Consider the following 15,830-nt stretch of genomic DNA (forward strand, 5'->3'; position numbering starts at 1 on the left):
TTCAATACCTCAACCACTTGCGTTATTTTTTTCGTTCTCGGGGTATATCTGATTGAATCAGTACATTTTTCTCTTGTCATAGAAATCATGACTAGAGTCCGAGTGAGCATAAATGATGATTTCAATACCTCAACCAACACAGGAAAATTTTGTAATTTATTTTATAAATTTTGGGGTTTATTTCGGTTCTCTTTTTGACATTTTCATTTTTTGGTTTTTTTATTCTCAAAACATGAGTTATAAGCCTCTAATTCTTTAACAAAAGTAACGATGATGTGTTATTTCTCAATTTGGGGCTCTGGGTCTCGCTTTTATGGGGTTTATTCAGGTTCTTTTTCTTCAAAAACCTTTGATGGAGGGTTACTCTCAAGATAATCGCCTATAGACGGAAAAAAAACTTATGATCGATATCTCTTGAACCAGGATTATTGTGAAATCTTCAGTTTTGTTTCTGAGAATATCAATCGAATGGAAGCGATATTCTTAGCTTTGCCCCTACTTGTTTCCTAAAATCCGAAACATCGGCTCTAGGATCAGATTAAAATTTTATTCCTTTCTCAAAAGATTTTCTTTCTTTCTTGAGGAAGGGACTAGGGGGTTTTATATATGTAATTGAGACCGGGCCCGCAAACATGCAAGTTGCCTACGTATCTTCTCTTCCTTATTTTTTTCATTGAGAAGAATTAGGTCTCCGTAGTTCGGGCATGAGTCCTCTGTCCATGTTGCAAGTTATACAAAACTTGGGATTGGATTATGTTTAAGTAAGCTTTTTTCAATGTCGAACTTCAAACCAATCTACGCATTCTTGATATTATACAAAATATTTTTGAAGCGCATCTAGATTTCTTGGAGCAATGAACCCTTCGCCTTCTATGTTAGATAGGCGTGCAGCTCCTTTAGAGAGGATTTCCTTAAGTAGAAAGGTTCTTCCCATTAGGGACAAAACTTGCCCCTGGGTCTAAGAGTTCCCAGGTTCATTTGAGAACTAGATCTTCTTTTAGGTTTTTAGGTTTCACTCTTCTATTGAAAGTATCTGACATGTGTTTTACATAAAGCGTTTAACCTTTTATCCTCCATTAACGTTAGTTGGTCATATCGAGATTTGAGCTATTCTTCTTCTATAACTTGTCTTTCTAAGACTATTCTTAGGGTTGGAATCTCGATTTCAATGGGTTGTACAACGTCCATGCCGTAAACTAAATAGTAGGTAGTTTTGTTTATCGATGTTCGAGCGGTTGTACGATATCCCCATAAGACATATGTCATCTTTTTGTGCTAGTCCTTATACGTGTTGGTCATCTTCTTGATGATCCTAATCAAATTTTTGTTTGCTGCTTTGACCGCACCATTGGTTTGGGGTCTATAGGGCGATGATTTGTGATGCTCGATCTTGCACTCGTCGAGCAATTGCAACGCATTTCCTTGGAAGTGTCAACCATTGTTTGAAATTAGGGCGTGATGAACTCCATATCTAGCGATGATGCTAGATCGGATGAACTTTGTCACTTAAGATGATTTCAAGACCTTGTAGGAGGCACGAGTATGAACTCATGTCCATTTGACGCATGGGCACATATTTTCCTAATAACGTTGATGCCACATGTAGAAAAAGGTCAAGGGGATGTCATGTTGTAGAGGAGCGAGACCGGTGTATTCTTTAAGTTAGCATAGATTTGGCACTGGTGACATCTCCATACATAACTCACACATTATTGCTCGAGGTTTTTCCAATAATATCCTAAGTGGAGTATTTTCTTGGCTAAAGTCATTCCATTCATGTGTGGTCCATATATCCCTGCATGTACTTCTTCCATGATCCTCTTGGATTCGTGATTATCTATGCAGAGAATGTTTTGACCCTCGAAAGATCAGCGGTAAAGCCTGTTGGTGATCCAAGCATAATTGGTGGAATACTGGTGCAAAGTCCGTCATTCCTTAGCTCGGAAGTGGGAAGGATATTCTCCCTCCATACTCAATGTACTTATGGAGAATATCATACTAGGGTTTAACAATATTCTCACAGGAAGTGACTGCTCCTGATTCAAAAGAAGGTTGTTGCTTTTGTCGGATTTTTAGAGGTTTGACTTTAATTTTGTCGGGAATTTGAGTCATGACTGCCATAGTAGCCAGTGAATCCGCAAAATGGTTTTGGCTTCTTGGAGCGTGAACAGATGATACTTGATCGAATTTGTTCATGAGTGTGGTAAAGTGGGCGTGGTAGGGTTTCAAGTTTTCCTCTTTCACTTGTCACGTGTCATTGGCTTGGGATATAATCAAGTTAGAGTCATCAATGACTTCTAACTTAGTCTCCCCTTTTTCGTAAGTCAATTTGAGACCCAAGAGACATGTTTCATATTCAGCCTCATTATTGGTGATGGGGTGTTCGAGTTTTATGGATATTGGGTTATATGTCCCTTTCAGGTCGACTAACAAAATCTCAATTTCGTAACTCTACTTTCCGGAAGATCCGTCAAACATCAGTTTCCATGTGTATGATGTTATACTCATAATTCTCTTGTCAGGGAATTTGAGTTCGTCTTCTGACACAACAATGATGGGTTGGTCAACAAGGAAGTCCATAACAACATTTCATTTGACAGAATTATGTATTGTATAGGCTATGTCGTATTCGGATAATATCATTATTCATTTGTCTAGCCTTGATGACAGAAGGGTTCATTGGAATAAGAAGTGGATCGGGTCCAATCATGATACCAACTTGATGGGATGGGCTTGCATGTAGTGTCTCAACCTTTTGGTGACCCATTCTAAGGCCCAACAGATTTTCTCAACTGGAGTGTAATTAAGTTCACACCCAGTCATCCTTTTACTAATGTAATACACAACCGTTTCGAGTTTGTCCTCATTTTCTTGAGTCAACTAGCTTCTAATGGTTGTGTTTGTTACAGTAAGGTATAGGATGAGATGAATGTCGGCTCTAGGCGGCATGAGTATGGGAGGTGATTTTAAGTAATCCTTGATTATGTCAAATGCTTGTTGACAGTCTTAATCTTAGTAGCTTAAATAGTGAGGAATATGATCGGAGGCTAAAACGACGTTGTTTTGTGTGCGTTTGGCGTTCGCAAGGCATTCCATCAAAGCGCGGGCGTTTTGTGAGCTTTGTTTGCGATTCAGCTAACAGAGTGTTACATGATCGAGTGCGGTGCGAGCGTGCGTTCCTTTCGCTGCAGCGGGCTACGCGGGCGCATCCGGTTCATTGGAGATCCCAACACTCATCTGATGGCCCAATTTTCGGCTGTAGTTTCTTCTCCCAGTTTCGACTTCACTTGATCACAATTTAATTTTTTTTATTAAATCCTTAAGAGTTGTTTAAAATTGATTTTTCTTTCATCCTTTTGTCTTTAATTTTGATCTTTTTAAATAAACAAAATATGAAAATAAATATGGAAATTATTTTATCAATTTATTTAATTTTATTTTATATATTTTTAGGGTTAAATAAATAATTTTGGGAGATGAAATGGGTACCTCATTTCATCTTAAATTATTTATTTTAATCCTTGATTTTTTTTAAAATTATTTTAAGATAAATTGATAAAACATTTATCCTAAATAATTTTATTTTTATTATTTTGATCAATTTTTTTTAATTAATTAGGTTTTAATTATCATAATAATTAGCTTAATTAATTATTTTAATTAATATTTAGTCATGGGATTAATTATTTTAATTTTATAAATTAGTGTGTAAATATTTAGTGCTTATAAAGTTTAATTTAAAATTAAATTATAAATTATGTATAAAATATGGAAGTTTACATCATTTAAACTTCTGATTTTAACACGTAATATTATTCTATATAAAAACTCATTACACTCTTTCATTAGACTTTTTTTTATTTAGAAAGCTATATAATCATTGAAAAACTGTCTTTCATTTCAGAAAAGAATTTATTGTTTTTTTTTATTTTGATTCAAATTAAATATGTTTTTATATGTTTGGAAGAAGATTCTAAATTATCAAGATTGTTATTAAAAAACAAGAATATTATGAAGAACAAATCTACTAAAAATAAACTGAATTTGATTGATTACTTTGATAATTGAGAATGTATTCATTTTATTTAATATAAATATTATTGTATAGATCACCACATTATTATTTCTTATGTCAAACATAAATTTTATTTTCAAATTAAAATCTATATCATAAAATAATATCAAATTTTATAATATCTTCACGTAAAATAAATAAATAAATTTTCAGACTTCTTAATGTAAAATTGAAACATAAACATTTTAAGAAGGAATGCTATAACCTCTTTTTATTTAATTTCTTTAAATGTTATAACCTCTTCAATATAGAATGAAATTAGTTTTACCTAAACCCAAAATTGTATTTACCAAATAATGAATTATAAGTCCAAAAATTATATACACAGTTACAAATATAAATTATAAATAAATATAGCTAAAGAAGTTTTGGTTTTGATTGCTCTTTTGATTTCATAATCTCATAGTCTGAGTTTTGGATGAAAAATTATAAAAATATTTTTTGTTTAACAAGTATCTGATCTGAAAATGACATAATTTTCTATCCTAATTTAAATATAAAGTGTTTTCATTTGGGCAGGTTAAAACTATGTGATTATTTAAATAATATCATATTAATATTTTTTTTAATATCAAAATAACTTAATTTATTAATTAAAATATTTTTTTTATTTTTTTCATAAAATTTTCAATATAAAAGAATATTTTAATAATTTAACACTTATTCAATATTTCTATTATTTGTTTTTCTTTCAACAACTTCTAAATTAGTACAAACTTAAATTTTTTCAAAAAAAATATTTGTTTCCTCATATATTAAAAGAACCATATAATTAACATGTATCAACAAATTATATAGAATCTAAATAGAAGGTTAATAATACATATAATTCTAATGATATAATTTTCATAAAGTCTATCCAACATATTTCAATAATCAATATACTTCTATAAATGCTCAAAATAAAAATCAAAAAACAAGTACCCAAAATTATATCACATACCTTCCAAAATTCCTTTCATAATTTCTTTTATCCCAAAAATTTTGTTTGCCCAATTCTGTTCGAATTGGTTTAACTTATTTAATATCCAAAAGCTACATTACATTATGGACAGGTTCATTGCATATACTTAAATAACAACAGAACTTAAGTTATTCAGTTGAGAGTTTGATCTTCTCTTGTTCTTCAAGCTTATAAAGCATGGCTAGAGCTGCAGAGTCGAAAGAGCTCTTCTTGTCGGCTTGTTCATGTCCAGACATTTCGATGGCACCAAATTCAGGTATGATTAGTGTAATCTTCGACATGTAACTGTTGAAACCTGTCTTTTTTTCAGCACCTTCACCAAATTCTATTGGAGTCCTGCCAATCATCATAACAAACATTAGGCCTCAATTGTTCAATATGTTAATTACATTATATCAAACACATCTTATCATTTGAATTATGTTGATTTTGATATGTTATTTAAAATTACTTAGAACTTTTAGATTCAACTCAAATTAAGATAATGTATAGTTCAGACAACTTTAATTTTTGAGAATAATTCAAATTACGTAAATATAAGGGTAAGATACTTTTAATATTATTGTTATGGTGCTTTTGGTTTAAATTATGTGTTAAACCCAATTCAGACATGTTTAAAAGGTTAACTATTGTTCAACCATGGGAGAAATTGCCTAGTAGTTAGACATAAAAGGAAACTAATATAAATGAGAAGACTATTAACCTTGACTTGTGCTCGGTTGTCTCGAAAGTTGGCATAGGCCATTGTTGTTTCCTGCAAAGTTCATACAGCGATACTCGGGGTCCTCCTTTCTTCTTATTAATCAACGCAACTGGTTTATCATGTTAAAGACAGATCATTTCAAGGCTTGTACTAGTTCTCTTGATTTCTCATAAAGGAAGAGGAAGAAGAATAGAAAGACACATACCAGGTATATTTGACTCTGAATTATTAATACATTTTTCTAAAATATGTTTTTTCTCTGTCTTCTGCTTTTTATGTGGTGATATTGAAGACACTAATGTGTCACCTTCTCTACTAGTTTTGTTGAATACATCATTTTTCATGTTTAGCAAAGTGAAAGTACCACAACCGTTGGATTCCTTTTCCGTGTTGCTGCTTTTTGAATGTGAGATTCCTCTCTCCTGGTTCAATAATGTCTTGCGATCAGATTAAGACTTGATGAATCATCAATAAATTTATCAATCAAACTTATCATTCTTTTAAGGAGTGAGTTGAACAAAAATTATATAGAAAGGGATTTAAACAAATACAAGAATCAATGCAACACCAAAGAGAAAAAAACAAGATTAGTTTCTTACTGTACATTCAAATTATCATTACTTTATTTTTCAAAACAAATATTAAATACCAAGAATATACTTAGTCATTTAACCTAAATAATCTAGTTTTTCATCAAACAATATTTTTCTTCCAAAAAATTGGTTTATCAAGTTAAAATAAAAGTTATTCTCAAAAATCAGGATGATTACTTGTCACATTTATTGAACAATTTGTGTTTATTATTGAATATATATATATACCCATGTTTTGTTCATAATGAGGAAAATATATCAAATTTATGCCCATAAAAACTGTAAAGAAAAGTGGATCATCTGGAATGAGATAAAATAAAAGATCTTTTTAGAACAAGTGCACCCCAATCATCAGGCTTTTGAATAGTTTGTCATGAGTAAACCAAGGGTTGTGATAATCCCTAGTAACAAAGTATACACATATTCTCTTCTATATCTATTAGGTCTCACATATTCTCTAAGTTTCATCTCCTCTTCTATATTCTATATTATACATGTCGCAATCATCAGAAATGAACAAAATAAAATATTTTTCTAGGACAAGAGCAGGCCAATCAGAATTTTGAATATCTTGTTCTTTAATCTTCTCACATCAATGGACAAAGGCAATCAAAACTCCCCTTATTCTTTCTAGTCATTTTATCAGCTCTTTTATAAAATGACCATTTAATTCAAAAAAAAAATAATTATTTAAAATTTTAAAAATAGAGAAAGAAACATACCTTTAATTCTTTCAGCAATATAAGAGCTGCATTTCCTTTTGCAAGTTTACGAGTATGTCCAGAACCTTCTCCAACCAAAAGGATATCTTTGAGCTGCAACCTTATTTCAGCATTCACAACTTCTCCCCTAGTAATAGAATTCTCTTTGATAAAATACCCGAGTGAATCACATAGTTCCATCAACTCTCGAAATGGAGCCAGTTCGAGTTTGTCGGGAGTAACAATGGGAGATAATAAAGGTTCAAATATTCTCCATACTTCATCCAAATTCAGCTTAGAATCAATTAGAATTGCCCCAGCTATGCTCTCTACCAAATCTCCAAGGACCTGTCATTGCATATAAACAAGTCAAAGAAATGAACATTGAAAATGCAATGTTTATCGTGATCTGAAAAATCTTAAGATTCTTATGTTTGCCAAAAATTACAATAATCTAAAAATAATTTGATCGTGATTGAGAAAAATAATATCTATAACAAATGAGTCAAAAAAGTTACATTTTATAAAATAATTTATATACAAAATGAGTCAAAAAAAAGTTACATTTATAAAATAATTTGTATACCATAACATCATATTATAATCTGGATCATGATCCCAAAAAGAATTCGACAAAATACAAGTTTCCAAATATAGGCTCAATACCTTTGGAACATTTAGACATTTATTGTTGGGTGTGCTATCAGAAAAAGTAATGGAATTCGCGAATTCTGATATATGACTACGAAGCATTTCCGATCCATGTTGAAGATGGACATGAAGGTTATGCTTCACTGCAGCATATCCAAAATTTTCGTTACTGACAGATGCTGCCCGCAAGTCTGTTAACTCCCCTGGATCAGTATCAGTGTGCTTTTGGAAGAGATGCATTGTAATGAGTATGTCAAGAACCGAATCCCCAAGAAATTCAAGCCTCTGTTGGATATTCGCAAGAAAAAACGTTAAATTGCAAATAAATCTAGAAATAATTATAATAAAAATAATAATAATAATAAATTAGCTACCTCATAACAGAAATTTGACTCTTTTTCAGTGGAGTGTGTAATAGCCTCTTGTAATAGTCCTTTGTTGGAGAAGACATATCCAATCTTCGACTCCAAATCTTCGATATTGTTATTTTTCGGAACATAAGACCGAAGAGACGCGATTTTAATTGTTTCATTCACCATCGAAAAATCCAGATCTAAGTCAATCCCAAAACGTTTCATAATATGAATTGCAGCTCTCAATCCTCCACCAAGATAGTATGCACCTATAAGTGCCTCGAAACAATCCGATATTGTTTTTGATCCCATCCATCTATGGCCTTTGTCACAAATCATCCCCAACTTAATGTTAATATTATTAGTTTGAAAATTTTCATCCAAAGGCACATTCGGTGTATCAACTTCACATAAACAGGGGTAAGGACGTATGGACATTTGCCCCGGTGCATTCCACCTCCTAGGATCATAAGGACTATCACGGATATATCCCTGATAAAAAAAGATAAATAAATATAAGTTGCCTAAAACCTGTTAGGTTGTGTTTGGATTGAGGGGAATTGAAATCAAAATTGGAGTTCGATTAAAATTCAATTCATATGTTTGAAAAAAACGTACAATAGTAATTCTTGAGAAATTTGTAAGATTTTCTTCTTCTTTTCCTTACTTAATTTAAGTGGAATTCAAACTAGAAAATGTATATACATGTTTTAGTCCCAAAAGAATTCAAATTTTAAATCCAATTTCTTGTTTTAAGTCCTTAAACTAACATGAGTGATTGCCCTTCTCCGACCCTTACTGCCCAACCTCATTTGGAAACACTTTTTTTGTTTCTGGATCTTAGATGAGAAACCGTCATTAAATTTCTTTTGGAAACATTTTTTGGTCAGGTATCTAATCTGGATGTGGATCCACATGAGATCATGTTTCTACTTTGTTAACCACATATTCATAAATTTATTATTCAGATCCAGATGTGGAAGGAGTTTCTAAATGAGCACATAATTGGAATTGGCCCTCCAATTCCAATGCCAATTCACCTCTAACCGAACACTAACTTAAGGTAAATGAGAGCACAAAAAATTATGGGATTATGTTGAGAATAATGTGGAACCTGTAAGTTGTTATCGGTTCCTCTTTGATGAAGAAACGAATTACTAATAAGTTTTATTCGCTCGCCAGATAGCTGTCCTTCATGCTTGTTGAGATATTTAAGGAACAGGTGACAGCTTACAGCATACTTTAATACCGAATCTCCTAGCAACTCAAGACGCTCCATGGAAAATGACTCGTTACATCTAAGGGTTGTAATGGCTTCCAATATCTAATCAATAAAGCCAAAGAATTAGAGGAACATATATATCACTTTTCAAAGACAATGGTTTTGGCCTACTATAAGCATTAAGTAGTTTAGTTGCATTATAGTCATTTAATTTAGGACAGAGGGAGTAATAACAATACACATACCAACGAGCTTGATATACAGAAATCCATGGACGGAGATGCGAATTCTTCTCTAAGCTGGTTGGCCAACATGAGAGATTCCAGCCGATGCATTAGTGAAGGTAACAAGTAAAATGATCTGAGAACCTCTCGAGGGACATCTATGCTGACTAGGAGTTCAGGTGGAATATGGACATTGCTTAGTGTCTTCTGTACAACATCATTACTCTCTCCTGGTTTGTTACACATACCTATCAATCAAAAAAAAATCCCATTACATAAAGACATATAGTTTGATCAACACACCCAAATGCAATATAATTTTTTTTTAAAGGGGCAAGGTGGGACGGGAAAGGACAATAACAAAATGTAGACAAAATAAATGAGTTTCAAGGACTTTGCTTAAAATAAACCTCCTTTCTTGAAGTCGACTAAGAGGTTGAATGCATTATGACTTTGCTTTAGAAGCAATAGAGGTTGATCTGGGTAGGCTAGTTTAATCATATACCTAGACAATATCAAAATTACGATAAATTAGTAAGTTGATCACAATGAGGAAAATGAAAATTCTTATAGGATCAAGATTGTCCCTTACTTTCTTTTAAAGTAGTCGGAAAAAGATGAAAAACAAGAAGGGCGTCCATCAGGACTCTCTTCGAAAGGACTCGCAGCAGAAGAGTCATCAACCACGGTTAAGATATAATAAATTTTTCCAGTATGAATTGCCATTACCACCATTCCTTTCAGACTATTCTTGTCGAACGAATTATTCGCAAACTTGATTATATCAGCTGATTCTGAACTAGGATTAGATAAAATTCCGTTTTCACTGACATATTGCTCATCACCACCTAAAGCATCATTTTTCTTCAGGAATTCAATCACAGAGGAGCAAGATTGGATTCCAGTCCAATTAATTACAGGTGAGCCATCATAGGAAGTTTTTGTTGACTCCAGTGGAAGGAGAAGATACATGTTTGATAAATCCCACAACCGTTTGTTGTCTTGTTTTTGGAGTAAAAACTCTCTTTTTCTACCTTCTGATCTGGAGCAAGGAATAAATAATTTTCCATATAGACCATTGAAAAACAATTCTTGAAACCGCATTGCTTTATCTACCTAGTAATAACAAACAAAATAGGAGGGAATTAAAGAATGTGACAGAACAGGCATTTAAAGACAGGTTGTGCTTGAACCTGGTCTGGAGTTAGATGTATTTGCCCTGATGAAGAAACAGTCGATTTTATAAATTTGCTAACCAAGAAAAGTTCAACTTCAACATTCCCCACATCATCAGCTAGCTGTGATTCAAGCAAAAGAATGAAACTGCCATACTTCTCCCAGGTCAAATTACAATTGAACTGTATTTCATAGGCATAAAAGGTGGTTCCATCAACTTTCTCTCCCCATGTTCCAGATAAGGCCTTAACTTGTGTAGTCCCATGCAGTTCCTTCCTCTTTGTTGTTCCTATACATAAAAGCAATAAACATAAGAGGGAATAAACCACCCTAATAGTGTAACATAATAAAGAAAGTACTATAAGGCTGCGTCTGGTTAAAGTTTTGGAATTAGAATTGGACTTAAAAAGAGGATTTTAAATTTATAATTATGATGGAATTAAAATGTGTATAATTTGTTTAGGTGCAATTCCACTCTAATAGCCTCAGCCGTCCTATTCCAATATGCTCTCGCACGATTCAAGCCAAGGTCATTCATCAAACTATTTGTTAATTAGCTGAAAATGAGCCTACATACAGTTAAATGCTTATGACAGTTAAAATAGAAGACAAAATAGAAGGAAAAAACCAAATAACTCTCTTTAGAATTACAATTCAATCATTTCTCCAAACATAGAAATTGAATTGTATTGTCAATTCTTATAGAATTCAAATTCTAATTTCACTCATTCAAACAAAACCGCATATACAAAGGGGGTAAGCAAATGATGGAACTGAATTCAAACACAGTCATTCTCTTCTATATGGTTACCTGCGCCTGTGCTCCCATTTTTAATGTTCGGAGAAGATTTTTTTCCGAGAGAATCTTTGCCAAGAGGAAGAAGACGATCAGTTAAAGCTCCCAACTGATGCAACTTCTTACAGGCATCAAAACATACAAGCTGCTTTGACAGACGACTACTTTTAGAAGTCGGTCCGGTTAGAGTTTGGAAAGCAGCATTAGGAGGTAGTGTTAATGTGCATTGATATAGATTCTCACACTGCGATATCTGAAAAGTTGCCTTTGGCATGAAGCCCCTATGAAAAGAGATTAATTACATGGAGACTCATAATGGAAATAGGAGGAAGACTGAGAAAAGAAATATGCATACCTATACACAGGAAGGTTTTGACAGTATCGATGAACGAGTTGTACACTAGAATCTGAAGTAACAGATGCTCCGGTTGCATCAACATGATATACTTCGGTTTTCTCCATAGTAGAAACCCTAGAATTGCAGGCGACGGCGAGGTCTCTTGTTATAGCTGTATTTATCATTGAACACTCGCTCTTAATTATGTCAAACATTTCATCAGTGTGTGTCTTGTTTCCCCTGCAATTATGGATATTTTTCTTTAAAATGAAAATTTCATTAATAACCACAATCGACGCAAAAGTTGCATCTGCTATGATTGAAAAGAAACCATACATCACTTGAATTTGAAGAAAATACATCAAACTGACGGTGGTTCTCACTCGAGAAAAGCGTAAAAACATGAATCACTTTCTGGCATCATAGTTGACCCCGGAAAATAAACCGTTTTTGCTCTCTTTCCGACTTCGTCATTACGCATTTATGGGATATTATTGTGGAGTATAATAAAGTAATTATTTTGTGGTAAAGCTAGCAAAAACAATATAACAAATACTTCCGTCATCTTGAATTGGATGTCTCCATTTGGAGTATATGCACATTATTTACCTTAAACTAATAACTGAACAGGTAATGCTATCTAAATGGAAATCAGTTAGTTGGCAAAAGGTCTAGTTTTTTCACATAATTCAATGTAAAGAAGTAGTCAAATGAGGAGAAAATTTGTGTACCTTTCAAGCATCACAATGAACTGAGAGTCACATTGACGAGCCCGTCCTCGTGACTGGATATGGCTACGAACAGTTTTTGGCAAATCGAAACGTATAACAGATGAGCAATTTGGCACATCAATTCCTTCTTCAAGCACATCAGTAGTAAACAATAGATTGACCTAAAATAGGATTTCTTTAACCATTAATAACTTGCAATAGAAAAACTTTCTTGCTCAATAAAGCTAGGAAATACCTTTCCAGATCTAAATGATTCCAACATATCTTTCTGCAATTTTGGTGTCAATCCATCAGTGGATGAGCTTCCAGTTATATAAGAAACTGTAAGGTGAGATAAACATGTGATTGTCTTCATAACTCTTTCAATAACTTTTGCTGTTATAATCCTTTCTACAAAAATGAGACACAACTCTTCCATAACTCCTCTGAAATAACAAAAATAAATAAACAAGTTGACGTGATTAATACAGTACAAGGACATAGATGATGAAAACTCTGAAAATTCACATTACCCAAATGATTGAAAAATCTTTATGAGTTCATATAGCTTTGGAGATATATAGCCTATGGCAACAGCTTTAGAAAAATCAGATCCAGTTTCCAAAAGACTCTCATGGCCTGAGGAAGTAATATAATTAATGATTTGAAATTAAAGAGGAGAAATAACCAAAAGAATTTGAGAGGCTAAAATTACATACCATTTGGCAAGGATTCAACAATTGCAAATAACACTTCTTCGAGGAAAAGCTTGCGCTGGACAGAACTTCCTCCATCGTATTCACACCCTTCACTTGCATTAGATTCTTTCTCTGCGCACATTTTGATGGTCTACAAAATCAAGAAAATTGACAACAATGGATGAATGCGATGTATAAAAATTAATTTCTTTTAACTCTTGGAAAAAATTTATAGTACCTCATAGGCACATCTAAGACCAAGATCCTGGAGACAGTGCAAGATTTTTGCATGATCATTAATCAATAACTTTTGTACAGCCTTATACTGTTTTGGTTCTGATTCTTGCAACCTAAGCAATATGGAATCATACTGCTATGCAAACCACCAAAAGATTAGTACCAATTCCCATATTCTTCAGTTACATTGAAACAATATTAAGAAATACTAAAACAACATGAAAAGAAATATGTTGAACACCTTTTCCCATATACATTTCATTTTTTCTTTCAACTGCAAGTTGAAAGACACTGACGAGTCATAAAATATAGAAGACTCTTTAGCAGGGTAGAGGACCTCATCAAGCTCCTTTGAGGTCTCGATGGTAAAAACCTGAAAAATAAAAAAATAATATAATATAGCCATCAGTCACTCTACTGCCTGTCTAGTCTAGAGCATTAAATATGTAAAAAGCAACCTGAGAATCAAGTAAGCTCTCTAGTTCAGATATTTGCTCCTGACAATCTTCATCCGAAGTGACACCTGGCAGGTGTGATGGAACATTGTTCAAATGAATATTACACATAAGGATATTTATTGAAAAATAATCAAGGATGAGCCTAGATACTTATTTAATATCTCTATCAATGTAAAGGCAATAGTAGCCATAATCAACAAGGACGCGTAATAAATAAAATTTGATTCAAATGAAAATTCAAAGAATAAATAAAATTAGGAAAAAGATTGTATACAACTTACCTTTTCTAATTACAGGGGATGCGGTCATACCAAATATCTTGGGCTTGTTGTCACATTCGTGATAAAACTCCTTTATGAAGACAGTTTATCACCAATTACTATATGCTTAGATAGAAATAAAAAATAAAAAATAAAACTTTCTAACCACAATCAGCAGTTACCTTCATAATTTTGGCATAAGGATGGCTACCCGTAGCAAGATGGCACTCATCAAGTACCATTAAGTGTATCATGTCAAAGCTCAAGAATGATTTCCTTAAGGCATCCAACAAGATCTGTGGAGTCATGACAAATACCTGTAAAACATGAAGAATTCAGACACAATGAATCACTCTTAACAGAACATAATGGTTTAGAGTATTGATTTCAAAAACATATGGAAGTAACAGTAAGATTAACAATGTTTGTTCCTTTGCACAAGATGGGACTATTTTGATTTGATAGGAATCTTAAAACCTCTATTTTGTTATTGTCTTTTTCGATTATTATTTCCTTCACCTGTAAAAGCATCCCACCTCGCGTTCATAAATCTTTTGAATACAAATTTGATCCCTTTCAAAAAAATACAGTTTTTTCATATCGAAGCTTGTTTTACTAAGAAAATAATTGGCTTTTCAGGAGTCTTGGTTATGCATGATCACCTAAAACATAACATTCTTAACCCTAGACCGATAAATGCAAAATTCCATATCTGAAGTTTCAACTCATTCAGGATCTCAGATGTAAACAATTCTAATACTAAAAGCAACTAATAATATCTTTTCATGTTTTAAATAGAAACAAACAATAAATGTCTCAGCTTACATACATCGTTTGCATTCACCTCCTTCTCCCAGTGTTGACTGTTCCAATCATCTACACCCTTCAAACCATAGTACTCATCAACCCGCAGACTAGTATGAGTTTTTACAACTTCAAATTGCTGCAGAGCATAGAACAGAAATGTTTTATGATCGAAACAAGGCTACAAAAACATACATCACAAACCAAAGAATAAGAGAAAAACATATAAATAATACCTGATGAACAAGATGAACAGTAGGTGCCAGAAACATAATAAGCTTTTTCCTGCCTGGAAAACTTGAAAGAGAAAGACCCATCTCCTTAATAATCATTACAGCAATCAACGTTTTACCAGAACCTGTACCCAAGACAGTGATTGTATTCCGCCGCATTGCAGTTTCAAACACTTTTATTTGAAAACTACAAAAAGAAAGGTAAAAAAGTATGAAGAAGAATCAATCAATCAATAAATAAATAAACCAGAAGAAGACATATAACGTACCCTCGCGGATTGAAAGACAGATTTTCATCTGGGTTCATGGCGGAAACAGTTACTGAGTTCATATCATCGAAACTCCTCTTGTTCTGCCCAGATGAATGCATGATCATTGGAATAGGAAACGACCCTTTATCCTCTGTATCACTTTCAATCTCCATTGATAAACTGTCTTCAGATTCTTAAACCAATTTTGTATCTTAACTTAGTAAAAACTGGCAGCTCTTACGATTTTCTACGGACTTAGCGTCTATGGAAAAACGGAGTATAATGGAAGACAGGGAACAACTGCGGAAACACTACACTTTCGGTCAATATATTTTCTTTAGTTCAAGGGTTACAAAAGTATTTTACTTTGCCTCACGCCCTCTT

At 33.0% G+C, this 15,830-nt stretch overlaps 1 protein-coding gene across 1 annotated transcript; it reads right to left on the reverse strand.

Annotated features, from left to right (window-relative positions):
• Nucleotides 1–4,978: 4,978 nt before the first annotated feature.
• Nucleotides 4,979–15,376, reverse strand: LOC124930937 (endoribonuclease Dicer homolog 3a-like). The gene is made up of 24 exons (XM_047471312.1): nt 15,199–15,376; nt 14,988–15,101; nt 14,341–14,475; nt 14,180–14,249; nt 13,899–13,963; nt 13,682–13,813; nt 13,442–13,573; nt 13,225–13,354; nt 13,039–13,144; nt 12,762–12,951; nt 12,527–12,687; nt 11,814–12,035; nt 11,474–11,739; nt 10,680–10,951; nt 10,079–10,602; nt 9,897–9,991; nt 9,508–9,734; nt 9,155–9,364; nt 8,062–8,532; nt 7,703–7,972; nt 7,058–7,384; nt 5,948–6,164; nt 5,743–5,851; nt 4,979–5,375 (listed from the first exon to the last, which is right to left on the reverse strand). The coding sequence occupies exons 1-24, from the start codon at nt 15,352–15,354 to the stop codon at nt 5,168–5,170; spliced, it is 4,809 nt and encodes a 1,602-aa protein (XP_047327268.1). The 5' UTR covers nt 15,355–15,376; the 3' UTR covers nt 4,979–5,167.
• Between the last annotated feature and the right edge of the window lie 454 nt (nt 15,377–15,830).

This window comes from Impatiens glandulifera, chromosome 3 (assembly GCF_907164915.1).
Source record: "Impatiens glandulifera chromosome 3, dImpGla2.1, whole genome shotgun sequence".
Lineage (NCBI taxonomy): Eukaryota > Viridiplantae > Streptophyta > Magnoliopsida > Ericales > Balsaminaceae > Impatiens > Impatiens glandulifera.

What these genes read in the sequence shown, in the direction of transcription:
- LOC124930937 (XM_047471312.1), bottom strand. Translation starts at nt 15,354, where the DNA reads ATGCGGCGGAATACAATCACTGTCTTGGGTACAGGTTCTGGTAAAACG. An exon ending in TGAAATGTATATGGGAAAAG is followed by an intron (nt 13,574 to 13,681) that starts GTGTTCAACATA and finishes TTTGCATAGCAG; the next exon opens with TATGATTCCATATTGCTTAG. An exon ending in TCTGTATATCAAGCTCGTTG is followed by an intron (nt 9,365 to 9,507) that starts GTATGTGTATTG and finishes TTTATTGATTAG; the next exon opens with ATATTGGAAGCCATTACAAC.